Source organism: Rhinatrema bivittatum, chromosome 6 (assembly GCF_901001135.1).
Source record: "Rhinatrema bivittatum chromosome 6, aRhiBiv1.1, whole genome shotgun sequence".
Taxonomy (NCBI): Eukaryota; Metazoa; Chordata; class Amphibia; order Gymnophiona; family Rhinatrematidae; genus Rhinatrema; species Rhinatrema bivittatum.
Window position 1 is genome coordinate 77,448,779 of NC_042620.1, and position 27,369 is coordinate 77,476,147.

Below are 27,369 nucleotides of genomic sequence, written 5' to 3' on the forward strand. Positions count from 1 at the left end.
GAGGCAGGCTGCCTGCCGCGGCAAAGAGAGAGCCGCTCTGAAGGAAAAAAGGCTGCAGAGAAAAGTTTGACAGCCTGGAGACCCGGAGTGAAGCAGGGGGGAAACCTGCTGACTCCTGCCTGTCTGGCTGCAGGTTCAAGCCCAGGTGGGAGACAAAGACACAGAATATTGGTCTGTTGCTGTAGGTAAGTATTAAAAGCACTGGAAGCACTTTTAAACTTAAGCCTGTTTCTGTGTCACTTTTTTTTGTAAATAGACTGAGCACAGCAGCATAACATTAAGACCCTTCGGCAGCTGGGGGGGGAGGGGGGGGGAGAAGACGAGCCCTGGACAGACTCGGTCCCCACACCTGGAAGCGGTAACGGACACAGGCTATGCACTGCACAAGGGGCAAAGCCCCCCCTGAGTCCGGCAAGAGCCAGGAGACGGAACCGTCTCCTGAAGAAAAAAATCCACAACTTCCTGACTAACCTTTTAACTTTATTTTAACAGGAAGAAAAGAAAACAACTACAAAATCCCTAAGGAATAAGTACTTGCTTGATCCCAGAAGGAAGGAAGAGAAAGAAGGCTGACTAGCCTAGATCAGGAGACCGAAGGGAGACGTGCTGCACCTGCTGGAGACAGACAAATACTGAAGGGTTACAGGATAGGCTCTGTCCTCATATAGGATAGCCTTTCAGTTTTAGTCTGTCTCCACCTGCTGGAAAGGAGGCTCAACCCATAGTCTGGACTGATCCAGATACGTACAGGGAAATTGCTTTTCATCTGCCATTCTCGGAAGAACAGAACTACTAAAGTTTTCTGGCTTAAATTCAACTGCTGAGACTTATTTTGAAGGGGATATATATATATATATATATATATATATGAAAAGTAACTTGAACACTATACACTGCACATTGTTAATCTTGTGTATATGGAATGTATGCTGGTATGAATGTTTATGTACATGTGTGTCTAACATATGCCATGACTAATGGATTGATACACAGTTAATCTACGTTCATGAAGAACAAGCTGCTGTCAAATTATCCTGATGTGCACGGAACAGGAGAGAGACCTTGGGATGATAGTGTCTAATGATCTGAAGTTGGCGAAACAATGTGACAAGGCGATAGCTAAAGCCAGAAGAATGCCGGGCTGCATAGAGAGAGAAATATCGAGTATATCGAGTAAGAAAAGGGAAGTGATTATCCCCTTGTACAGGTCCTTGGTGAGGCCTCACCTGGAGTACTGTGTTCAGTTCTGGAGACCGTATCTCCGAAGGGACAGAGACAGGATGGAGGCGGTCCACAGAAGGACGACCAAAAAGGTGGATGGCCTTCATCGAATGACTTAAGAGGAGAGACTGAAGAATCTAAATATGTACACCCTGGAGGAAAGGAGGAGCAGGGGTGATATGATACAGACTTTCAGATACTTGAAAGGTTTTAATGATCCAAAGACGACAAACCTTTTCTGTTGCAAAAATCAGCAGAACTAGGGGTCACGATTTGAAACTCCAGGGAGGAAGACTCAGAACCAATGTCAGGAAGTATTTCTTCAAGGAGAGGGTGATGGATGCCTGGAACACCCTTCCGGAGGAAGTGGTGAAGACCAAAACTGTGAAGGATTTCAAAGGGGCGTGGGATAAATACTGTGGATCCATAGTCTAGAGGATGTGAATGAAGAGAAGAGGCATGGGGGAGGCTTGCGGGAATGACGGCTACTACCTGGAGATTAATATCCTTATTCAATAAACATACATAAGAACATAAGAAAATGCCATACTGGCTCAGACCAAGGGTCCATCAAGCCCAGTATCCTGTTTCCAACAGTGGCCAATCCAGGCCATAACAACCTGGCAAGTACCCAAAAACTAAGTCTATTCCATGTTACCATTGCTAATGGCAATGGCTATTCTCTAAGTGAACTTAATAGCAGATAATGGACTTCTCCTCCAAGAACTTATCCAATCCTTTTTTAAACACAGCTATACTAACTGCACTAACCACATCCTCTGGCAACAAATTCCAGAGTTTAATTGTGCGTTGAGTAAAAAAGAACTTTCTCCGATTAGTTTTAACTGTGCCACATGCTAACTTCATGGAGTGCCCCCTAGTCTTTCTACTATCCGAAAGAGTAAATAACCGATTCACATCTACCCGTTCTAGACCTCTCATAATTTTAAACATCTCTATCATATCCCCCCCCTCAGCCGTCTCTTCTCCAATCTGAAAAGTCCTAACCTCTTTAGTCTTTCCTCATAGGGGAGCTGTTCCATTCCCCTTATCATTTTGGTAGCCCTTCTCTGTACATTCTCCATCGCAATTATATCTTTTTTGAGATGCGGCGACCATAATTGTACACAGTATTCAAGGTGCGGTCTCACCATGGAGCGATACAGAGGCATTATGACATTTTCCGTTTTATTCACCATTCCCTTTCTAATAATTCCTAACATTGTTTGCTTTTTTGACTGCTGCAGCACACTGAACCGACAATTTCAATGTGTTATCCACTATGACACCTAGATGTCTTTCTTGGGTTGTAGCACCTAATATGGACCCCAACATTGTGTAATTATAGCATGGGTTATTTTTCCCTATATGCATCACCTTGCACTTATCCACATTAAATTTCATCTGCCATTTGGATGCCCAATTTTCCAGTCTCACAAGGTCTTCCTGCAATTTATCACAATCTGCTTGTGATTTAACTACTCTGAACAATTTTGTGTCATCTGCAAATTTGATTATCTCACTCGTCGTATTTCTTTCCAGATCATTTATAAATATATTGAACAGTAAGGGTCCCAATACAGATCCCTGAGGCACTCCACTGTCCACTCCCTTCCACTGAGAAAATTGCCCATTTAATCCTACTCTCTGTTTTCTGTCTTTTAGCCAGTTTGCAATCCACGAAAGGACATCGCCACCTATCCCATGACTTTTTACTTTTCCTAGAAGCCTCTCATGAGGAACTTTGTCAAACGCCTTCTGAAAATCCAAGTATACTATATCTACCGGTTCACCTTTATCCACATGTTTATTAACTCCTTCAAAAAAGTGAAGCAGATTTGTGAGGCAAGACTTGCCCTGGGTAAAGCCATGCTGACTTTGTTCCATTAAACCATGTCTTTCTATATGTTCTGTGATTTTGATGTTTAGAACACTTTCCACTATTTTTCCTGGCACTGAAGTCAGGCTAACCGGTCTATAGTTTCCCGGATCGCCCCTGGAGCCCTTTTTAAATAGGGATAAGTTAGAATTTTTTAGCTCAGGTGAGTTTTTAGTTACAGGCACTTGGACTACTTTTCTAATTATTGGAACCTCACTGTCGGGATGCCCTAATTCTAATGCATCATTAGTATCCTTTAAAGATATCTCTCTCCGAACCATGCGCTGCTGAGCGACTGTCGGCTTTCCCCTTTGTTCAAGTTTAAAAGCTGCTCTATCTCCTTTTTAAAGGTTAGCGCCAGCAGTCTGGTTCCACCCTGGTTAAGGTGGAGCCCATCCCTTCGGAAGAGACTCTATGACACACGGTTAATGCGACTCCAACATTGCTCTATGCTTCAACGGCAAGAGGAAATGTGGAAAAAAGGATTTGCATCCACATAAAAGCAGGGGAGTAGCTTGCTTGTTACAGCGGTTACTACCCCAAACCAAAAATGCCTGATACTTCACTTTCAATGCATATCCAGCATAGCTCTCTGCTTCAACGGCAGGGGGAAAGAAGAAAAGATGATTTATATTCAGACAACTACCAACACGGTCTGAATTACATAGTCTGGGTAAAACAAATAAGCATGGGTGTAGCTTACTTGTACAGCGGTTACTACCCTGAATCAAGCCTGATACTTCACTTAGAATACATATCTAGCGCAGCTCACTGCTTCAACGGCAGGGGGAATGACGAAAATAGGATTTGTATTCAAACAATCAACAAGGACTGAGTTGCACAGGCTGGGTAAACAAGTGTGGGAGTAGCTTGCTTACTACAGCGGTTGCTACCCCAAATCAATTAGCTAGATACTTCACTTAGATGCAGCTCCAGCACTGTTATCTACGATGGCGGGGGTGGAAGGGAAATATAACCAAAAGTTATTTAAAGGGACAAGAATAACAGAAAAGTATGAAAAAAAAAAGTGTGAAAGCTTGCTGGGCAGACTGGATGGACCGTTTGGTCTTCTTCTGCCGTCATTTCTATATTTCTATATGTAATGAAGTGTTATGTTACATTACTTTTAACTTAATTTGTTTTGAGTATATAGTCATTTTGACTTTGTAACACATCTTCATGCCCATTTATTGTATTGAAACAATGTTACGATTCACTGTTATTTTTAATTACAATGGATCACTTTACATATTACATATATTGCCCAATTTATTTATATATTGGGAGTTTTTGCATTGCTTTTTTTGTTTCTTGGACATTTTTCTACTTAGCCTTACAAAGAATGAGTAGAAAGAAGGGGTTCCCCTCTTCCCTCCCACCAATCCCTATTTTCAATTCTAACTTTATAGAATAACACATTAATTAGGGGGTTGGACTACACAGAATAACTTAACATTGGTTGGCAGGGTAATACAAGGAAGTAGTTTAAGCAAGATTGCTTACCGTAAACGGTGTTTCCGTAGATAGCAGGATGAATTAGCCATTTATTTATTTAGGATTTTTATACGACAACATTCTTAGATACATCATGCCAGCTTACATCGAACATTGTTAACAGAAAAGAAAAAGAGTTACATGGAACAGGGCAGGGGCCTCCGAGGATCTAGGGAAGAATAGGCTTTAACAGTTATATGATAGAAGCAGCTATGCTGTCATGGGAACTGTCAATCAGGCCCGGGAGGCGAAGCTTCAAAGTAGGTTTCAGAAGTTTGTCTCTAAGGCTGTGCATGAGCTCCCGTGCAGCAAGACAGAATCTCCTCAGTCTGTAAAAAAGCAAGCGTAAGAAGGATACGGAGTAATGTCGACTGTTCAGGGAGGCGGGTGGGTCAGCATGGCTAATTCATCCTGCTATCCACAGAAACACCGTTTACGGTAAGCAAACTTGCTTTTTCCCGTTCATAGCAGGGATGAATTAGCCATGCTGTCATGGGAGTCCTAATCTCCCGATCATGCTGAATTAGGAAGTTGAATTGGTCTTGTAAGCGTGATCTCGTCCATGTGGCAGTCGACTATGTGACTCAATCTTTTAGCGACTGTAGAATCGCACGTCCCAGCTTAGCATCTTCGGCTGTGTGCTGGTGTAAGCAGTAGTGGGACGTAAACGTGTGAAGGGATGACCAGGTAGCCGTTTTGCATATGTCTATTGGTTGGACATGCCTGAGGTTCGCCACAGAAGCGGCCACAGCTCTAACTTGATGCTCCTTAGGATGAACAGAGAGGTGAGAGCCTTGTTTCTGGTGGCAGTACTGGATACATTGAGCAATCCAGCTGGAAATGGTCAGTTTAGCAACCGGTAATCCAGGGGCAACTGGATTGAAGGAAACAAATAACAGGGATGCTCTTGAAGTTGAAGTGGTCCATTGCTTGTAATAGGCCAGTGCTCTTTTACAGTCTAGTGAGTGTAAAAGTCTCTCTCTGTCATTCTGATGCGGTTTCAGACAGAATGTAGGGAGTTCTGTTGCCTGATTCAGATGAAACTGAGAGACCACTTTTGGTAAGAATGAAGGATGAGTCCTAAGGATTACCTTGTGATGGTAAAACTGAAGGTAGGGGCTATGGTGAACTAGAGCCTGCAACTCACTGACTTCTGCGAGCTGACGTGACCGCCACCAGGAAGACGACCTTCCAGGTAAGGTATTTCATATGAGCAGAGTCCATTGGTTCGAATGGAAAAAGCATGAGCTGCTCCAAGATGATGTTGAGATCCCATGCTACTGACGGTTTGGAGATCGGAGGCCTTAAATGTATCATACCTCTGACGAAACGAGATATTGTCGGATGTACCCGGGAGGCGGTGTGGCGCTTTATGTCCGGGATGGCATGGAGTCCAACAGGATAAACATCCTGCATGAGACTAAATGCACAATTGAATCTTTATGGGTAGAAATCCCTTGTGTGTCGAGGAAGACTGTAGTGATAGGAGTATACTACCGTCCACCTGGTCAAGATGGCGAGACCGACAGTGAAATGCTAAGAGAAATTAGGGAAGCTAACCAAATTGGAAGTGTGGTAATAATGGAAGACTTCAATTACCCCAGTATTAACTGGGTAAATGTTTCATTGGTACATGCTAGAGATATAAAGTTCCTGGATGGAATAAATAACATTTTTATGGAGCAATTGGTTCAGGAACCGAGAAGAGAGGGAATAATTTTAGATCTAATTCTCAGTGGAGTACAGGATTTGGTGAGAGAGGTAATGGTGGTGCAGCCGCTTGGCAATAGTGATCATAATATGATCAAATTTGAATTGACTGGAAGGAGTACAGTAAGCAAATCCATGGCTCTCGCGCTAAACCTTCAAAAGGGAAACTTTGATAAAATGAGAAAAATTGTTAGAAAAAAACTGAAAGGAGCAGCTACAAAGGTAAAACGTGTGCAAGAGGCATGGTCATTGTTAAAAAAAATAACACTCTAGAAGCACAGGCCAGATGTATTCCACATATTAAAAAAAAGTGTAAAGAAGGCAAAACGATTACAGGCATGGTTAAAAGGGGAGGTGAAAGAAGCTATTTTAGCCAAAAGATCTTCATTCAAAAATTGGAAGAAGGATCCAACAGAAGAAAGTAGGATAATACATAAGCGTTGGTAAGTTAAATATTAGACATTGATAAGACAGGCTAAGAGAGAATTTGAAAATAATTTGGCCGTAGAGGCAAAAACACACAGTAAAAACTTTTCAAAATATATCCGAAGCAGAAAGCCTGTGAGGGAGTCAATTGGACCGTTAGATGATCGAAGGGTTAAAGGGGCACTTAGAGAAGATAAGGCCATTGCGGAAAGATTACATTATTTTTTTGCTTCGGTGTTTACTGAAGAGGATGTTGGGGAGGTACCCATACTGGAGAAAGTTTTCATGGGTAATGATTCAGATGGAATGAACCAAATCACGGTGAACCTAGAAGATGTGGTAGGAGTGACTGACAAACTGAAGAGTAGTAAATCACCTGGACCGGATGGTATACACCCCAGAGTTCTGAAGGAACTATAAAATGAAATTCAGACTTATTAGTAAAAATTTGTAAACTATCATTAAAATCATCCAAAAAACCTCGAAATAAATCTTACAAATCTTGAGATTACCACTTTTATTGAAGTGGAGTCAATACTAAAGAAAATGAAACCTGCTCTCCACCCCACAGATATAATGCCCACAAAAACTCTACTCTCTATACGCTCTACAATAGCAGAACCCATTGCAAAAATTCTCAACAAATCCATCGAAACAGGAAATGTTACTTCTCAACTCAATCATGCAATTATTACACCTACAATTAAAAAATCACACCTGGATTCATCTGACTCAGCGAACTATCGTCCTGTCTCGAACCTTCCCTTCCTATCTAAAGTAATGGAAAGAATCATCAATAAACAACTCACGGAATACCTAGATGAGCATCAATTACTTTTCCCATCCCAATATGGATTCAGAAAATTCCACAGTACAGAAACACTTCTAATATCACTATCAGAGTTGCTTCTAAAAGCCCTAGACTCCGGACACTCGTACATCCTCGCCCTCCTAGATATTTCGGCCGCCTTCGACACGGTAAATCACAACACTCTCATCTCTCGCCTCACCGAAATTGAAATTACCGGCACGGCGCTGCTCTGGTTCCAATCATACCTGAGTAACAGAACTTACAGTGTTAAAAGTGGTCGATGTGAATCCAAGCCAAGAAGCCTCGCGCAAGAGGTCCCCCAAGGATCATCACTCTCCTCAGCTCTGTTCAATATTTCTCTCACTCCACTCTGCCGACTACTCTCAAAACTGGGCCTCCAACACTTAATTTACACAGATGATGTACAGATCCTCATACCTATTACCAGTTCTCTCGCAAATGCCCTGATAACTTGGAACGCAGCTCTTTCAGAAATTAAAAGAATACTCACGGACAACTACTTGGCTATCAACACCAACAAAACGGAGCTACTCATCATCACACCTCCAAAAAACGCAACACTGAGCAAAACAACACTATCACAAACCAGCCCTCCTATGGCACAGCAAGTACGCAGCCTTGGCATCATCATTGACAGCAATCTCGCGTTTAAAAAATTCATCTCGGATACGGCTAAAAACGGATTTTTCAAACTCCACACCCTAAAACGTATCAAGCCGCTCTTACACCCATATGACTTCCGCACAGTATTACAAGCAACGATACTATCAAAGCTGGACTACTTCAATGCACTGCTACTAGGCTTACCAAAAACCACGCTACAACCATTGCAAATGTTACAAAATCCAGCGGCCCGCATTATCACTGACACACGCCGTTACGAACACATCACTCCTGCACTGCAGTCTGTACACTGGCTACCTGTCTCATCTAGGATAATATATAAAGCCATTACGCTAATACATAAAGCCATCCACAACAGGAATATGCATTGGTTCTCTTAACACCTACACTTCAAAAAATCAAACCAACCAACCAGACCACAGCATATAGCCAGACTACCGATCCCCTCCCCTAAAATGACCAAATTTGTATCTACAAAAGAAAGATCGCTCATTATAGCTGGTTCTACAATATGGAACAGCATGCCCTCTGATCTACGCCAGGAATCTTGCTAAAAAAATTTAAACAAAACCTAAAAACCTGGTTGTTCAAACAAGCATACTATTAACTATCGGGGACCTATACTACCCACTTACATCGCCTTCACAACCTCCCCTTGTCTCCCCCACTCCCCCCACCCCCTCCCACCTTGAATCGGTCCCTATTTGTTATTTATTTCACTATGTAAATAATTGTTCTTGTTGTTAATCTATTCTATAAGCTAATTGCGATTAGCTTATATTAGCCCTTAATTCCTGATATTCTCCCCAGACTCCTTATCACCCTTATAACATCGATGTTTATTCTCCTAGTTAATGGTTATATTGTTTGCTTATTCTATCAGATAATTTGTTGTATTGTAAAGCGCCTTGCTGAGTTATCTGTAAACCGAGGTGATGTGCCACATGTGCCGCGGTATATAAAAAAACTATAAATAAATAAATAAATCAATTGTACCTGAAGACTGGAGGATGGCTAATGTGACCCCAATATTTAAAAAGGGATCCAGGGCGATCCGGGAAACTACAGACCAGTTAGCCCGACTTCAATGCCAGGAAAAATAGTGGAACGTGTTCTAAACATCAAAATCACAGAACATATAGAAAGACATGGTTTAATGGAACAAAGTCAGCATGGCTTTGCCCAAGGCAAGTCTTGCCTCAAAAATCTGCTTCACTTTTTTGAAGGAGTTAATAAACATGTGGATAAAGGTGAACCAGTAGATGAGGTGTACTTGGATTTTCATAAGGCGTTTGACAAAGTTCCTCATGAGAGGCTTCTAGGAAAAGTAAAAAGTCATGGGATAGGTGGTGATGTCCTTTCGTGGATTACAAACAGCCTAAAAGACAGGAAACAGAGAGTAGGATTAAATGGACAATTTTCTCAGTGGAAGGGAGTGGGCAGTGGAGTGCCTCAGGGATCTGTATTGGGACCCTTACTTTTCAATAAATTTATAAATGATCTGGAAAGAAATATGACGAGTGAGGTAATCAAATTTGCAGATGATACAAAATTGTTCAGAGTAGTTAAATCACAAGAAGATTGTGATAAATTGCAGGAAGAACTTGTGAGACTGGAAAATTGGGCATCGAATTGGAAGATGAAATTTCATGTGGATACGTGCAAGTTGATGCATATAGGGAAAAATAACCCATGCTATAGTTACACAATGTTAGGTTCCATATTAGGTGCTACCACCCAAGAAAGATCTAGGCGTCATAGTGGATAACACATTGAAATCGTCGGTTCAGTGTACTGCAGCAGTCAAAAAAGCAAACAGCATGTTGGGAATTATTAGAAAGGGAATGGTGAATAAAACGGAAAATATCATAATGCCTCTGTATCGCTCCATGGTGAGACCGTGCTATTATTAATAGTAGCATGGGATAGACTTAGTTACTGGGTACTTGCCAGGTTCTTATGGCCTGGATTGGCCACTGTTGGAAACAGGATGCTGGGCTTAATGGACCCTTGGTCTGACCTAGTATGGCATGTTCTTATCTCAAAAACATTATAGATCGCACAGACCTTATGTATTCTGCACTCCTGGCCCTTATGCACCAGTGAAATGAGGGTATCTTGCTGCTGTTGAGACAGCTGCTCAGCAATCTCCTGTATCAGCATCCAGATGTCTTACGAGTACAGACTCATGTAGAGCTGGTAGGCAGGAATGCGGCTAATAAGTATGGCACCTTGGACCACCTTCCTCCCAAGAGCGCCCATCGCTTTATGGTCCTTTTCCTGGGGCACCGAAGAATGAGTCCAAGAGCGCAACTGTCTGGTGGGGAGCTGATGCTTATTGAATCCGGCAGCCTTCTGAATGAGGTAAACCCTGTCTGCCTTCTTATTGACAGGAGGCACTGTGAGGGGGTGTTCCCATATTTTCAGCAGCAACTCCTTAAGGATCTCATGTACCGGGACTGGCACAATCTCCTTAGGAGGCTCCACGAACTGCAGGATCTCAAGCATTTTGTGTCTGGCATCCTCCTCTGTCAATAACTGAAAAATGACAGAGAAGAAGGGTCTGAAAGGAGGTCCACTGAGCCCTTGGAGGATTCCAAAGCATCAACTCCCCAAGGGTGATAGGGTTCCCCCCATCCTCAGTGAAGGCGATAGGGGATGGGTCCTTAGGTGCTCGGCCTATGTCCAGAGGTGCAGGCACCGATAGAACTCGGCACCTCCTCTGGCCTCTGTGGAGCTTCCTCGGAGGAGGAACTGGCGAAGACCACTGTTTCGGTAGGGGGAGGCCTTTGTGCCTCAACGGGCACCGATGCTGTCCCAGGAACTGACGCCAACTGCATTGGTAACGCACCAATAAGCAGGGTGATCTTCTCCAGAAGGGGTATGAGAATGGTAGGCATAGAGTCTGGTGCCATGGGACTGAAACTCTGCAAGGCCCGGTCCACCATTAGCTGGACTTGACTATCCAGCTCCTCCTCAAACACTGCTGATGCCAGGACTGACTGGGATGAAGGTGGGGTATCCAGATCTTCCTTAGACCCTCGAGGTGGATTGCTGACTGGCATCAAGCCTGGTGGAGACCCCCAGCACTGATGAAGGACAATTCGTGGGCATCGTGACAAAAGTTGGTGCTTCCCCGAGCCTGGCACCGTGCATCGATGGGGACCAGTGCCAATGCTTCTTTTGCTTCTCTCAATTCTCAGTCCAGTCCTTCCCCAATACCGAGGCCAATGACGAGGAACCTGACGTTCTTGGCCTGGAGGAGATGAACAATGGTCAGTCTCCGGCGCCCCCGTCTGCAGGTGACATCGATGGAACCGAAGCTCCTGCCGATATTGATGGCTTGGTGTCCATCGGTGTGGCTCCTTGGTCCTTCGATGCCGATGGCTCGGACCTTCTTCGCACTTGAAGAACTGCTCTGTTTTACTGAGACGAAGTGGATGTTCTTTCAAGGTCATCTGGGTGCATAAGTGGCAACCCCAGATATCATGCAATGTCCCTAGGCAGGTGACACATGTCTCATCCAGATCCGTAATGGCCATGGTCCTTGGGCACTGGAGGCATTGCCAAAAACTGGACATGATCATGACAGATGAAACAAAAAACATAGAAATATAAACATAGAAATGATGGCAGAAAAGAACTAAATGGTCTATCCAGTATGCCCATAAGAACATAAGAAAATGCCATACTGGGTCAGACCAAGGGTCCATCAAGCCCAGCATCCTGTTTCCAACAGTGGCCAATCCAGGCCACTGTTGGAAGTACCCAAAAACTAAGTCTATTCCATGTAACCATTGCTAATGGCAGTGGCTATTCTCTTAGTGAACTTAATAGCAGGTAATGGACTTTTCCTCCAAGAACTTATCCAATCCTTTTTTAAACACAGCTATACTAACTGCACGAACCACATTCTCTGGTAACAAATTCCAGAGTTTAATTGTGCGTTGAGTAAAAAAGAACTTTCTCCGATTAGTTTTAAATGTGCCCCATGCTAACTTCATGGAGTGCCCCCTAGTCTTTCTACTATCCGAAAGAGTAAATAACCGATTCACATCTACCCGTCCTAGACCTCTCATGATTTTAAACACCTCTATCATATCCCCCCTCAGTCGTCTCTTCTCCAAGCTGAAAAGTCCTAACCTCTTTAGTCTTTCCTCATAGGGGGAATAAGCTTATGGTAGTTTGTGCTGTCATGTAGGTAACCCCATGCTTGTTTGTTTCCCAGACCATAAAAGTCAGGGTCCTCGTTGGTTGCTGTTTGAATCCAATTCCCTGTTATCCCCGTGCTTATCATTTTCCCATACTATCCTTGTTGACTGCTGTTGAATCCAATTCTCCATTATGCCTTGCCGTTGAAGCAGAAAGCAATGTTTGAGTTGCATCAAAGTATCAGTCTTATTGGTTAAGGGTAGTAATTGCCACATCAGCAAGTTACCCCCATACTTGTTTCCCCAGACCGTAAAAGTCGGGGCCCTTGGTTGCTGAACGAATCCAATTCCTCTTGTCCCCCTGCCATTGAAGCAGAGAGCAATGATGGAGTTGCATCAACAGTATCAAGGCTTATTGGTTAAGGGTAATAACCGCCACACCAATAAGTTCAATGCATTCTTTTCTTCATTTCTATCCTTTAGCCTTTAGGGTTCCACAGTATTTATCCCATGCTCTTTTGAATTCTTTCACTGTTTTGGTTTTCACCACCTCCTCTGGAAGGGCATTTCAGGCATCCACTACCCTCTCTGTGAAGAAATTTTCTGATGTTGGTAATGAGGTGTCCTCCATGGAGTTTTATTTCATGACCCCTAGTTCTAATGATTTCTTTCCAACAGAAAAGGTTTGATGTCTCCACATATTAAAACCTTTTAGGTATCTGAAGGTCTGTATTATATCACCCCTGCGCCTCCTCTCTTGCAGGGTATTCTTATTCATAACCTTCAGTCTCTCCTCATAGGTTTTCTGATACGTACCCCACACCATTTTGGTAGCCCTTCTCTGGACCGCTTCCATCCTGCCTCTATTGCTTTTGAGATAAGGGTTCTAGAACTGAACACAATACTCCAGGTGAGGCCTCACCAAGGACCTGTACAAGGGCATCACCACCTCCATTTTCTTACTGGTTATTCCTCTCTTTATGCAGCCCAGCTTTTTTTGGCTTTAGCTATTGCTTTGTCACATTGCATCGCCATCTTCAGTTTATCAGAAAGTATCACCCCAAGAACCCACTCTTGATCTGTGCACATCAGTCTCCCCCCCTCCCCTCTCCCCAAATCTCATACTGCTGTTTTGGATTACTGCATTCTAGATGCATTACTCTGCACTTCTTGGCATTGAATCCCAGCTGCCAAATCTTTGGCCACTCTTCAAGCCTTTGAAAATCCCTTTTTCATTCTTTCTACTCCTTTAGGCGTGCCCACTCTGTTGCAGTTCTTGGTATCATCTGCAAATAGACAAACTTTACCTTCTATCCCTTCTGCAATGTCGCTCACAAAGAACAGAACCGGTCCCAATACCGATCTCTGTGGCACACCCCTTAACATGGCTCCCTTTTCAGAGTAGGTTCCATTTACCGTTTCATGATGTCTCCTATTTGTCAACCAGTTTGTAATCCACTCCACCACCTTAGCGCTCACTCCAAAGCTTCTCATTTTGTTCAGAAGCCTTCTGTGGAATGGTATCAAAACATTTGCTGAAAACCAAATACATGACATTGAGCGCTCTTCCTCTATTCTCTAGTCACCCAATCAAGAAAACCAATTAGATCTATCTGACAGGACCTTCCTCCGGTGAATTCATGCTGCCTCAGGTCCAACAACTTACTAGATCAGTGGTTCTCAACAGGTGTGTCGGGACACACTGGTGTGTTGTGAGGTCCTGGGAGGTGTGTCGCAGGGCCAGCAGATGGCTGCCTCCTTATCAGCCCAGGTGGGAGTTGGTGACTTCTGTTACATTGGGCCTGATGGGAGGCTTTTCTCACTTTCTTCTCTTCCTTCTGGCCCAGTGGGAGAATGTTTTCTCCTTCACCCAGATCAGAGTGAGACATTACCAATTCCGGCTGTTCTAGGCCTGATGGGATGTAAACTTTATCTTCCCCTGCTGAATGTGGGAGTGATGCTGCTGATGATCTCTTCATCCTGTGGAGGGTGAGGGAAAGGAGGTTGGGGATGCTGGAAAGATGAAGGTGGAACAGAGATGGAAAGTGGGGGCTGCTGAGCAGGAAGGGATGGGAAACAGGGGGTTGGGGTAGGTGAACAGGTAGAAGAGGGGATGAAGGGAGTAAGGAGCGTCAAGAAGGGGAGAAAGGGAGCACAGGGAAGAGGGTGTGGGGGATCAGGAATGCTGGGCAGGGTTTTAAGTGTGAGCATATGATTAAAAGGGAAGGATGATGGAGGCATGGAAGGGGACTGCTGGGGTGCAAGAGCCATAATATATCAATTTTGGGAACACACATTTCTTCTATCTTTGTACTTTGCTTAGTGTAGGAGGATATGTATTTCTGTTTCTAGCACTCCAGATCTGCACTGCATGCAGAGTGGATTTTTGAGGTTTCCATTCCAGTTTTTGTCTCCACATTTGTAATGTGTGGTCTTTTATTCTGTATTTGGTGAAGGTCAGATCTGTATGCGTGACTGAGGTGAATTATTTTACTACTAGGTAAGGATTTGTATCAATCTTCTTCGTTGCGTTTTCTCATTCTCAATAGGACCTGCATTGGTGCTGTGCTGCTGCCTTTTCATAGGAAGGGTTATTAGTGTTTGAGATCTTGAAATTAGTGTTGCAGTGGTATGGAAGGTTTACTACACGTGCGCTGAGTTTTTTTTTCAGGTTTTGCATTTTACAATGCGCCTGATAGTAAGGGAGTTTGTGTTTCTGTTACTGAAATAGCACCAGAATCAGAATATCTTTTCTATATAGCAAGTTGTATTTGAAATATCGTAGTTCTGCTATGCATCCATTGTTTGGGGACAGGAGGTGGGGGGCAGGGGCGGGTTCCTGTGGATGCAGAGTATATGTTTACATTTTGCCCCGTGATGGTCAAGTGTTCAGTGTGTCAGGCTTGTAAGCATTATCTGCTAGGTGTGTCCCAATAGAAAAACGGTTGAGAACCACTGTACTAGATTGTAGATAGTTCAGAATCCTTTCTTTCACCACCACCGAAGTGAGGCTTACTGGCCTGTAGTTTCCAGCCTCCTCTCTGCTACTACTCTTATGAAGCAGGACCATAACCGCTGTTCTCCAATCTCGCAGCACCACTTCCATTTCCAGGGATCAACTGAACAGTTCATTTAAAGGACCCGCCAGGATATCTCTGAATTCTCATAGTATCCTGGGATGTACCTCATCTGGTCCCATGGACTTGTCTACATTCAGTTTTCCTAGTTCTTTTCATACATACTCTTCTGTAAAAGGAGTTGTGTCTAGCCCTTCTACAGTCTTGTCAACCAACCTTCTCCAGGGTCTTCTTTAGTGAACATAGAACTGAAGAATTTGTTTAATATTTCCGCCAATTCCGTGTCTGTCTTGGCACATTGCTCCTAGTCATCTTTCAATTTCACTATACCACTTCAGTGTTTCCTTCTTTCTCTTATATATCTGAAAAATGTTTTGTTACCTCTCTTTCTCTAGGGCAATTCTTTCTTCTGCTTGACCTTTTATTTTTGCAATTTCTTTCTTCGTCTCCCTCATTTTCACCAGGTATTGATCCCTGTGTTCCTCTTTTTGGGATCTTTTATACTTTTTGAACATTGATCTTTTTGCCTTTATTTTTGCAGTCACCTCCTTTGAGAACCAAATTAGTTTCTTTTTCGTTGAACTTTTGTTTACTTTTCTAACATATAGATTTGTTGCCTTTGTAATATATCCTTTTTATTTAGCCCACTGTTGTTCCACCTCGCCCATTTTCTTCCAGTCTTCTAGTTCTTCCTCAAAGTCCTTATATTTGAAATTCAAAACTCGAGTCTTCGTGTGTCTTTTTTGTATCTTATTCGCAAAATCAATCAAACCATACCGTCTGATGATCACTTGTACTCAGGTGAGCACCTGCCCAGACATTATCCCCATTTGTGAGTGTGAGCATTAGGTCCTTGGAGGACATCTAGTATCTCTCTACTTCTCGTAGATTCTGCAGAAGGGATTCTCCAGTCTATATCCGGCAGATTAAAATATCCACGAGCAACATGTCTCCCTTCTTACCCATCTTTTTTCTTTCTTTGATCAGATATCTGTTCAGCTCCTCTGTCTGAATTGGAGGCCTGTAGACCACACCGATGTAAATGGAAGCATCATCATCATGTTTTTTTTAGGCTAGCCCATAATGCTTCTTCCCTGCCCCATGTCCCTTGCATTCCAATTGCTTGAATATTGCTTCTGACAAAGTGCTACTCCTCCCCCATCCTGTCCTCTGTCCTTCCTTAAATTATAGCTATGGATGGCTATATCCCAATCATATAACTGCATAAACCATGTTTCTGTAACAGCAACGATGTCCAGATTCGCTTCCACTATTAGAGCCTGCAGGTCTGGGATTTTATTGCCCAGACTATGAGCATTTGTGTTCATAACTTTCCAGCTTCTCTCCTTCAGGTTACTGCTCTTCTTGAATTTTTTTTGGCCTTATTCAGCTGACTTTATACCCTTCACCCATATCTCTGCGATTTCAGGGGGTGACATTCCAATTTCCTTCTGCCACCCCCGTCTTCTAGTTTAAATGCCTTATGGCATAGGATTTGAACTTATCACTTAGGATCTTTATTCCTGCCACAGACAGATGTAAGCCATCTTTGACATAGAGCCTTTTACTATTCCATACATGGATCCAGCACGCAATATATCCAAAACTTAGTCTCTTACACCAAGTTTTGAGCCATACATTGAAGTTATCTATATGGCATAGACTCTTTTTCCCCTTTCCATGAACAGGTAACACTTCTGAAAAGAAATAGTCTTTACCCGATGACTAATCTGCTTCGCCAGAGTCTGGAAATCTCTCTGTACCACTAAGATGTTGTTTCTAACAAAGTTGTTGGTTCCTAGATGGATGATAATATCAACTTCAGAGTCCATAATGAAGTTGAAATTACTTACTAATGGAAGATGAAAGTGGTGGGGCATTGATGGCCGGTGGGCACTGATGCATCGCTGCCATGGGGGAATTGACTGCGAAAGGAAACTTACCCGAATCGCTGAAAATTCTGACTACGAGACACTATGGGAAGGCACTGAGGGGGACTCGGCAATAGAACGAGAAAAAACATGCGAAAAATGTGAGAAAATACTTACCTGATAATTTCGTTTTCCTTAGTGTAGACAGATGGACTCAGGACCAATGGGTATAGTGTGCTCCTGATAGCAGTTGGAGACTGAGTCAGATTTCAATCTGACATCACCACCAGTATATATACCCCTGCAGGAAGCTCTGCTCTTCAGTATTCTCTTCAAAACGCAACTGTGGATATATGTGTCTGGATAATTTGATTAACTTGGTTAAGTTTGATTAACTTGAATAACTTGATTAACGTGATTAACTTGAACTGGTTGATGTGGGCTATAGCTGGAAAGTGAGAAACACCGACACCCGGTAAATATGGGTGCCTTAACTAGAGGAAAGCATTGCTTACCCATACTTGTCTTGCTCCCGGGGATTGTCACCCATGATTCTGTGTTTAGCGGCAGCCGTGGGCGGGATATTGAGTCCATCTGTATACACTAAGGAAAACGAAATTATCGAGGGGTTAAAGGGGCACTTAGAGAAGATAAGGCCATCGCGGAAAGATTAAATGATTTCTTTGCTTCGGTGTTCACTTAAGAGGATGTTGGGGAGGTACCTGTACTGGAGAAGGTTTTCATGGACAATAATTCAGATGGACTGAATCAAATCACGGTGAACCTAGAAGATGTGGTAGACCTGAGTGACAAACTGAAGAGTAGTAAATCATCTGGACCGGATGGTATACACCCCAGAGTTCTGAAAGAACTAAAAAATGAAATTTCAGACCTATTAGTAAAAATGTGTAACCTATCATTAAAATCATCCATTGTACCTGAAGACTGGAGGATAGCTAATGTAACCCCAATATTTAAAAAGGGCTCCAGGGGCGATCCGGGAAACTACAGACTGGTTAGCTTGACTTCAGTGCCAGGAAAAACAGTGGCAAGTGTTCTAAACATCAAAATCACAGAACATATAGAAAGACATGGTTTAATGGAACAAAGTCAGCATGGCTTTACCCAAGGCAAGTCTTGCCTCACAAATCTGCTTCACTTTTTTGAAGGAGTTAATAAACATGTGGATAAAGGTGAACCGGTAGATGAGGTATACTTGGATTTTCAGAAGGAGTTTGACAAAGTTCCTCATGAGAGGCTTCCAGAAAAAGTAAAAGGTCATGGGATAGGTGGTGATGTCCTTTTGTGGATTGCAAACTGGCTAAAAGACAGGAAACAGAGAGTAGGATTAAATGGACAATTTTCTCAGTGGAAGGCAGTGGGCAGTGGAGTGCCTCAGGGATCTGTATTGGGACCCTTACTTTTCAATATATTTATAAATGATCTGGAAAGAAATATGACGAGTGAGATAATCAAATCTGCAGATGATACAAAATTGTTCAGAGTAGTTAAATCGCAAGCAGATTGTGATAAATTGCAGGAAGACCTTGTAAGACTGGAAAATTGGGCATTGAAATGGCAGATTAAATTAATGTGGATAAGGGCAAGGTGATGCATATAGGGAAAAATAACCCATGCTATAGTTACACAATGTTAGGTTCCATATTAGGTGCTACAACCGAAGAAAGAGATCTAGGCGTCATAGTAGATAACTCATTGAAATCATCGGTGCAGTGTGCTGCGGCAGTCAAAAAAGCAAACAGAATGTTGGGAATTATTATAAAGGGAATGGTGAATAAAACGGAAAATGTTATAATGCCTCTGTATTGCTCCATGGTGAGACCGCACCTTGAATACTGTGTTCAATTCTGGTCGCTGCATCTCAAAAAAGATATAATTGCGATGGAGAAGGTACAGAGAAGGGCTACCAAAATGATAAGGGGAATGGAACAGCTCCTCTATGAGGAAAGACTAAAGAGGTTAGGACTTTTCAGCTTGGAGCAGAGACGGCTGAGGGGGGAATATGATAGAGGTGTTTAAAATCAAGAGAGGTCTACAACGGGTAGATGTGAATCGGTTATTTACTCTTTCGGATAATAGAAAGACTAGGGGGCACTCTAAGAAGTTAGCATGTGGCACATTTAAAACTAATCGGAGAAATTTCTTTTTTACTCAACGCACAATTAAACTCTGGAATTTGTTGCCAGAGGATGTGGTTAGTGCAGTCAGTATAGCTGTGTTTAAAAAAGGATTGGATAAGTTCTTGGAGGAGAAGTCCATTACCTGGTAAGTTGACTTAGAAAATAGCCATTGCTATTACTAGCAACGGTAACATGGAATAGACTTAGTTTTTGGGTACTTGCCAGGTTCTTATGGCCTGGATTGGCCACCGTTGGAAATAGGATGCTGGGCTTGATGGACCCTTGGTCTGACCCAGTATGGCATGTTCTTATGTAATTTATCCATTTCCTAGCGTGTAGCAGATGGACTCAGGAGCAATGGGATGTACAAAAGCTACTCCCGAACTGGGTGGGAGGCTGCCCGTTGCCCACTTAGTACTGCCCTTGCGAATGCTGTGTCTTCCCGAGCCTGAACATCCAGGCAGTAGAACCTAGAGAAGGTGTAAATGGAGGACCATATTGCCGCCCGACAGATCTCGGTGGGTGACAGCATCTTGGTTTCCCCCCAGGACACTGCCTGGGCTCTAGTGGAATGGGCCTTGACTTGTAGAGGTGGAGGCTTGCCTGCCTCTACGTAGGCCGCCTTGATTACTTCTTTGATCCAGCAGGCTATAGTTGCCTGCGGGGCCGCTTCCCCTTGTTTCTTCCCGCTGTGAAGGCCGAATAGGTGGTCCGTTTTCCGTTCGGGTTCCAACCTTTCTAGGTATCGGACTAGGAGTCTGCCGATGTTAAGATGGCGAAGACGGCGAGATTCTTCCAAGCCCTTATGCTTGTCTGGAGATGGCAACGAGATGGTTTGATTTAGATGGAAGCGAGAAACCACTTTTGGGAGGAAGGATGGGACATTGCGTAGCTGGATGGATCCAGGTGTGAACCTGAGGAACGGTTCTCGGCAGGATAGTGCTTGAAGTTTGGAGATGCGACGGGCTGAACATATTGCCACTAGGAATGCCATCGTCAAGATTAGGAGTCTTAGAGGCAGACCTCAGATAGGTCTGAAGGAGGTTCCTGCTAGGAAGTCTAGCACTAGATTGAGGTTCCATAGAGGTACCGGCCAGTTTAGGGGTGGTCGAATCTGCTTGATCCCTCTCAGGAAGTGGGAGACGTCCGGATGAGATGCTAGGCTGGTGCCTTCCACTTTGGTTCCGAAGCAGGCCAGAGCGGCCACCTGGACCTTGATGGAGTTGAGAGACAATCCCTTCTGTAATCCGTCCTGCAGAAATTCCAGGATCATGGGAATTTTGACTGTTCGAGGAATGACGTTGCGGTCTTCGCACCAAGCTTCGAATATTCTCCATATTCGTATGTAGGTCAGTGTTGTGGAGAACTTGCGTGCTCGGAGCAAGGTGTCAATTACCGCCCTCTAGTATCCGCTCTTCTTCAGGCGTGTCCTCTCAATGGCCAGACCGTAAGAGAGAATAGAGTTGGGTCTTCGTGGAGGATCGTGCCTTGCTGGAGCAGATCCCTGTGTGGAGGTAGAGGGTTCCCCATCACGAGTCTTCGCATGTCTGCGTACCATGGCCTTCTTGGCCAGTCCGGGCCACTAGAAGTATTAGCCCCCTGTGGTGCTCCATCTTGCGGATGATCCCGCCCAGTAGTGGCCACGGGGGGGGGGGGGGGGGAAGGCGTATAGCAGGTCCTCCTGTGGCCAGGTATGGATGAGGGCATTGATCCCTTGGGATTGTGGTTCTTGTCTGCGACTGAAGATGGGAACTTGGGCGTTGGACCGGGTTGCCAGGAGATCCATCGCGCGGTTTACTATCAACTGGAAGGCTGTGGTCGACAGTTTCCATTCCCTTGGGTCTAGACTTTCTCTGCTGAGGTAGTCCGCAGTGACATTGTCTTTTCCCGCTATGTGGGCTGCTGAGATCCCTTGTAGGTTTGCTTCCGCCCACTCCATTAGAGGATCTATTTCCAGGGACACCTGTTGGCTTCTGGTTCCTCCCTGGCGGTTGATGTAGGCAACTATCGTGGCGTTGTCTGACATGACTGACAGATTTGCCCCAGAGTCTGTGACTGAACCGTATGCAGGCTACTCTGACCGCCCGGGCTTCCAGTCGGTTGATGTTCCATCCCGACTCTTCCTTGTCCCATTTCCCCTGGGCCGTCAGTTCCTGGTAGTGGGCTCCCCACTCTCGTAAGCTCGCATTCCGTGGTGAGCAAGATCCAGGTCGGTGGGGATAGCCTTACTCCCTTGCTCAGATGGTCATCTTGTAGCCACCATTGGAGCTGGTTGCGCACCTCCTCCGGGAGCTGCAGGCGAACGGAGTAGTCCTGGGACATCGGGTTCCACCGTGACAGTAGAGAGTGCTCTAGCGGTTGCATGTGAGCTCTTGCCCATGGGACCATTTCCAGGGTTGATGTCATGAGGCCGAGGACTTGGAGTTAGTCCCATACCTTGGGGTGAAAACTTCTTAGCAGGTTTCACAATTGGTTCGTCAGTTTTCTTCTCCTCGTAGGGGGAAGAATGACCTTGTCCTGTCTGGTGTTGAACCGGACTCCCAGGTATTCTAGGGATTGGGAGGGCTGTAGGCAGCTCTTGTTTGTGTTGACAACCCACCTGAGGTTCTCCAGTAGAGCCTTGACTCTGGTGGTCGCCTGATGACTTTCCTCTGGAGACTTTGCCCTGATCAGCCAATCGTCCAGAGTTCGGTGTACAAGGATTCCCTCTTTCCTCAGTGTCGCCGCTACTACCACCATAATTTTGGTGAACATCCGAGGGACTGTGGCGAGCCCGAAGGGTAGCGCTCAGAACTGGTAGTAGTGATCCAGGATCACGAAGCACAGGAAGCGCTGATGCTCGTGATGGATCGGGATGTGCAGGTATGCTTTTGACAGGTCCAAGGATGTAAGGAATTCTCCCGGCTGTATCACCCTTATGACCGAGCACAAGGTTTCCATGCGGAAGTGCGGTACCCTCAGGTAGCGGTTGACCGACTTGAAGTCCAGGATGGGCCGGAATGTTCCCTCTTTCTTGGGGATGATAAAATAGATGGAATAGTGCCCAGTATTTTGTTGTTGTATGGGGGCATTATGGCCTTTAGGGCGAGTAATTTGGCCAGTGTGGTTTGCACTGCCGTCCTCTTGGAGGGTGCGTGGCAAGGAGATTTCACGAACTTGTCTGGAGGAATGTTGTGGAAGTCCAGATAGTATCCCTCTCGAATGATGGTTAGGACCCACTTGTCCGCTGTTATCTCGACCCATCTTTGGTAGAATAGGGCAAGCCTGCCCCCTATGGCTTCTTCCTGTGGATGGGTCGGCTGATTCTCATTGTGGGGTGTGGCTGGGGCCTGTGCCAGAGCCGGCTCCCCTCCTGTTGTGTTTGTTCCAAAAGGACTGGCCCCTGCCTGCAGGGCTAGGGGCTTGATATGTACTCTTGTAGGGTCTGAAACGCTGTGATCCTCTGCACATAGGTAATCAGGGAGAGGGGCATTGGCTTCTTTTGTTCTTGTCTTCTGGTAGCCGAGGTACTGGGGATTCGCCCCATTTGTCTGCTAACTTCTCCAGTTCGCTTCCGAACAGGACTCCTTTAAAGGGCATTCTCGTGAGTTTCGTCTTGGAAGTCGCGTTGGCTGACCGACTTCAGAGCCAGAGTTATCTTCTGGCTGCCACTACGGATGAGACGCCCCTGGCTGAGGTGAGTACCAGGTCAGAGATCGCGTGAGGAAGGATACCGCTGGTTCTAGTGCTTCGACAGGCGTGGCGGCGTTCCTGGTCATGGATAAGCAGGTGCGTGTTACCACGGCACAGCAGGAGGCAATCTGTAGAGACAAAGCTGATACGTTGAATGTTTAAGGATGGATTCCAGACGTCTGTCCTGGGCATCCTTGAGTGCCACTCCTCCCTCATTTGGGATGGTAGTGCGCTTTGTGACCACGCAGACCATGGCGTCCACTGTGGGGAATGCCAGGAGATCTTTGGCTGAGGGTTCCAATGGGTAGAGGGCTTCTAGGGCCCGTCCGCCTTTGAAACTGGCCTCCAGGGCATCCCATTCCAGGTCGATCAGCTGTTGTATGGCTTGCAGCAGAGGGAAATGGCATGAGGCCTGACGGAGTCCCTCTAGGAGAGGGTTCGTCTTTGGTTCCCCTGTGGCACCAGTGCCCAGGATGGCTAGCTCCTTCAAGCTGTGAGCCACGAGGTCTGATAGCTCGTCTTTGGAGAAGAAACACCTCATGGTTCGATAAGGTTCCGTTCCTGGAGGGATTTCTCCTTCCTCCAGGGATTCCTGATCCTCGTCCAAGGTGTTCGTGTCCCCTATGGAGAGGCTTTTGACCAGTAGAGGCACGTCTCTGGGGGGCCTAGAGGGCCCTGAGAGGTTAGGGTCCTCTGGGCAAGGCTGTGTCATCGGTGGCGCCGGTTGCATGTGGACGAAGGTGTGAAAACCTTTAATCCTTCTACCCAGGAAAAGGATGCTGGGTCTAGATTGAAAGCCGCTGCGTCCACGGGGAGCCTCGTTTGAGGGAGGCTCGTGCTGGGGGTGGAGAGGTCCGGTGTACTATCGGTGGATCCGGATTCCTGTACTTGCTGGGGAGGGCCTTGACTTGGATCTCCCAAAGCCTCCTCGCACTGTCAGCACATGGCCGTGGCCTCTTCGTGCTGCATAGCTCTTATGTGGCAGGCTGGGCAGAGGGCTTGTGCTTTGACCTTCTTGGCCGGTGGTGCTATGGTTTGTGCGCGTAGGGTAGCAGAAAACCCCGTATAATGTGCGCTCCGGATGTGCCAAAGATGTGCGTGTAGGCCGAGATGTGCGATCACAAGATGCGCGCACCGCTGTGCGTACAGATTTAACTTACGGCACGTGCCTGGCACTGTAGAGCTTGTGGCTGTGCATCCGGCCCCCTCGTGCGCGTCGGTGTGCGCACGGCACTTATGTGCGCGCCGGTGTGCGTACAAGTAAGTTGTGTGCCCGGCTCGTCTCTATGCGCACAGGACGGCGATCGATGGGAAATGGCGCCGGCGACCACGTGAGCAATATGGCGACCACCTTGGAGGGTCTCCACGTGGGAGGACCCTTGTATCGGATCGGGGTCTAGCCTGGACGGGGCTGATCAACCCAATAACACAGACGCCGACTGACGATCTGTGCGTCTTTCTGAGCCACAGAGACAGGAGACTTAGAAAAGTTTTCTACCTTACCCTGTCTTGGCGTTTCCCGGGTTTCGTTGTGGGTGGTCTCCGGCTGCGGGAGGGGGGGGGGGGGGGGGGGGGGGGGAGAGAGGGAAGTACCTTCATCGCCACGCTCGGTGTTGCACCCGCTGCCTCTCAGCCTCTCCTGTTGAGGGGGGTAAGTCCATGCTGGGAACTGGCTGCTGGACCGAGGCCTACCTCTGAGGGATCTCGGAAATCACCTCAGGAATTCTTGACTGGGGGAGGGGCCCGTAGGTATCACTGCAGGAGAGCGGGGGTCGTCTGTAGAGGTAAGGTTTCTTCTTGTTTGCAATTTTCTTTGGTTTGAATACTCTAACGCTGTGCAAGCGTGTATAGAATCCCGAACTGCTACACAGACGGAAAATACTGAAGAGCAGAGCTTCCTGCAGGGGTATATGTACTGGTGGTGACGTCAGATTGAAATCTGACTCCATCTCCAACTGCTATCAGGAGCACACTATACCCCATTGGTCCTGAGTCCATCTGCTACATGCTAGGAAACCGAAGTTTCCCACAAGGCCAAAAAACAGCCAAAGTGAGGTCTCACACTGCAATGCTTCCAGCTCAGCAGAAAAAGAGAGACTGGAGAAGGCCCAAATGGATGCATGGTATAGGGCATGCAGGGCATGCTCAGTGTGCCTAGTTAAAGTTCTAGAAACTTTAACATTAACTTTAACAGGCAAGCATACCAATTCACAGAGTGTAACTAAGCACCTCCTCCTGAATTTCAGATCCAACCATTGTAGGGTGTCACGAATAGCTTGACACTTAATTTCTTACACGTACTTGCTCATTCGCAATGCCTATTTAACAGTCATTTAACAGAGGACATATTATATAACCGTTTACTGCAGTCGATATACGCTACTAAAGTCCATTGTAAAAAAAAGGGGAACACACACATACTATTCAAAACACGAACAAGGTTATTTATTATTTGTTAATTATTATTGATACTTTCATTGTTCCTTGTAAAAATGTTCATTGGTTGATTGTTATTGTTCAATGTTCTATGTAAAATTGTTCAATGTTCTATGTAAAAAACCCCGGTCTAACCTCCCAGACCAGGGCAACCTTTTTGTTACTTGTAAACCGGATTGATTTGTATTGCATACAGGAATTCCGGTATATAAAAATTAAAAATAATAATAATAATAATAATAACATAAGTTTTCCCACATCGGGGCTCCATCTTATGATGTCAATCAATAAATAAAATAAATAAATGTCACCCATGTGCAAGTCTACCATCCTGCTCGTCTTCGGAGAAAACATGGCATAGAGGGGTATCTCTGATGGTGTGATGTGAATTCTAAGGCTAGATAAATTAGTCTAGATGCCATCATGTTTCTACTAAATAAAAATAAATGTCTATCTCTACAGGAATATATAAAAAATAGTGAATTGAAAACATACCAGAAATGAAATAGAAACCTTGGCACCAGGAAACATTCCAATATTTTTGTTCCTTTGACCATTTAAAGTGACTAATGCTCAACTGCCATCATCCATTTCAATAATGTGAATACACTAGAAAGGTATTGTACATTAGCCTTGTCAAAATGCATCCACAGATGTTAACATGGGTTAATCTGTATTTTTCCAATGACAATAAGATATTAAACAGACCAAGCAAATAGAAAGAAATTTTGGGATTGCAGTGCTAGTCCACTTGAATACGTAGAAATAAGGTGTTAATAAGATGTAGGTGTTAGCTTTTTAATGGACTAAGTTAATAGACCTGTGAAGAGTTTTCAAAAGCTAGTCGAAAGATATTTATAAATCGTTTTGTTTTTTGTTTTAATGAGATAATTAAAATTAAATTATCTCAATTTTTTAATTATATTGCGATGCTTTTATGTTTGGGTGCTTATTTATGCACATGATGATCCATGTTGAACTAATGGTAATAGCGGAATACATAATAGTTCAAATAAATAAATAAATATTGCCTACAACTTGTTTGTTGACTTATTTCTACAAGTAGAACAATCAAGATATGCAGCATACAGAAATGATGTGACTATTACTATTTTTAGTTCTTGGACTTATTTTGAAACTTTTGTCTCTTTGAAAATTACAGTTTAGCACAGGATTCCATTTATGCTACTAAATGTCCATTGGATAGCACCTGGCCATTATGAGATTCTTATTTGATGCAATCATGTTATAAAAATTGCATGTTGGCAGTTCAGTTTACCGATTTGACACCTTGCCTTCCATCTTAACAATTGTTGGTTCTTCAATATATTCTACCGATTTATTTTTGAGATTTTATATTGAAAGTATGCACTTAGTCCTCTCTAAATATTTTGATGTAAGCAGACAGCTATCTTGGATGACTTGAACAAACAGGATTCAACTGTACTTACAGACTTGTGTCTCCTCTTTTTGTTTTTTTTCTTGTGCTTCTTGGACTTCTTATAGCTTCTCTCTAGGAAGGAAAACAAAATAAAATCGAAGGATTAAACCATGATGCAGTTAATTATTTAAAATCATTTATACACTACTTCTCTACTAATAATTGTTCAAAATGTATTCCAAATTGCACTGCAATATTACTGTCAAAACAAAACACGAACAAGACCAAAGACTAAATGAAATGTAAGCTGCCAAGCAAACAAATTGCAGTATCAAAATGCCATCCTCAGAAGCACAAACTCCCAAAGCACATAACTGCCAGCTCATAAATAGTGTGCTTAGAGGACATGGGGTAATGCCCCCCTCCACCAGATTTAAGGTAGTCTTTTATTAGA

The 27,369-nt window shown here is 44.5% G+C and overlaps 1 protein-coding gene across 1 annotated transcript in view; it reads right to left on the reverse strand.

Annotated features, from left to right (window-relative positions):
- The window catches only part of PRPF40A (pre-mRNA processing factor 40 homolog A), a 391,586-nt gene that overhangs the window by 21,532 nt on the left and 342,685 nt on the right, over nucleotides 1-27,369 (reverse strand). Inside the window, exon 25 of the mRNA XM_029605503.1 lies at nucleotides 26,986-27,047. Coding sequence (XP_029461363.1) covers nucleotides 26,986-27,047 — 62 coding nt within the window. The remainder of the gene's footprint in view (nucleotides 1-26,985; nucleotides 27,048-27,369) is intronic.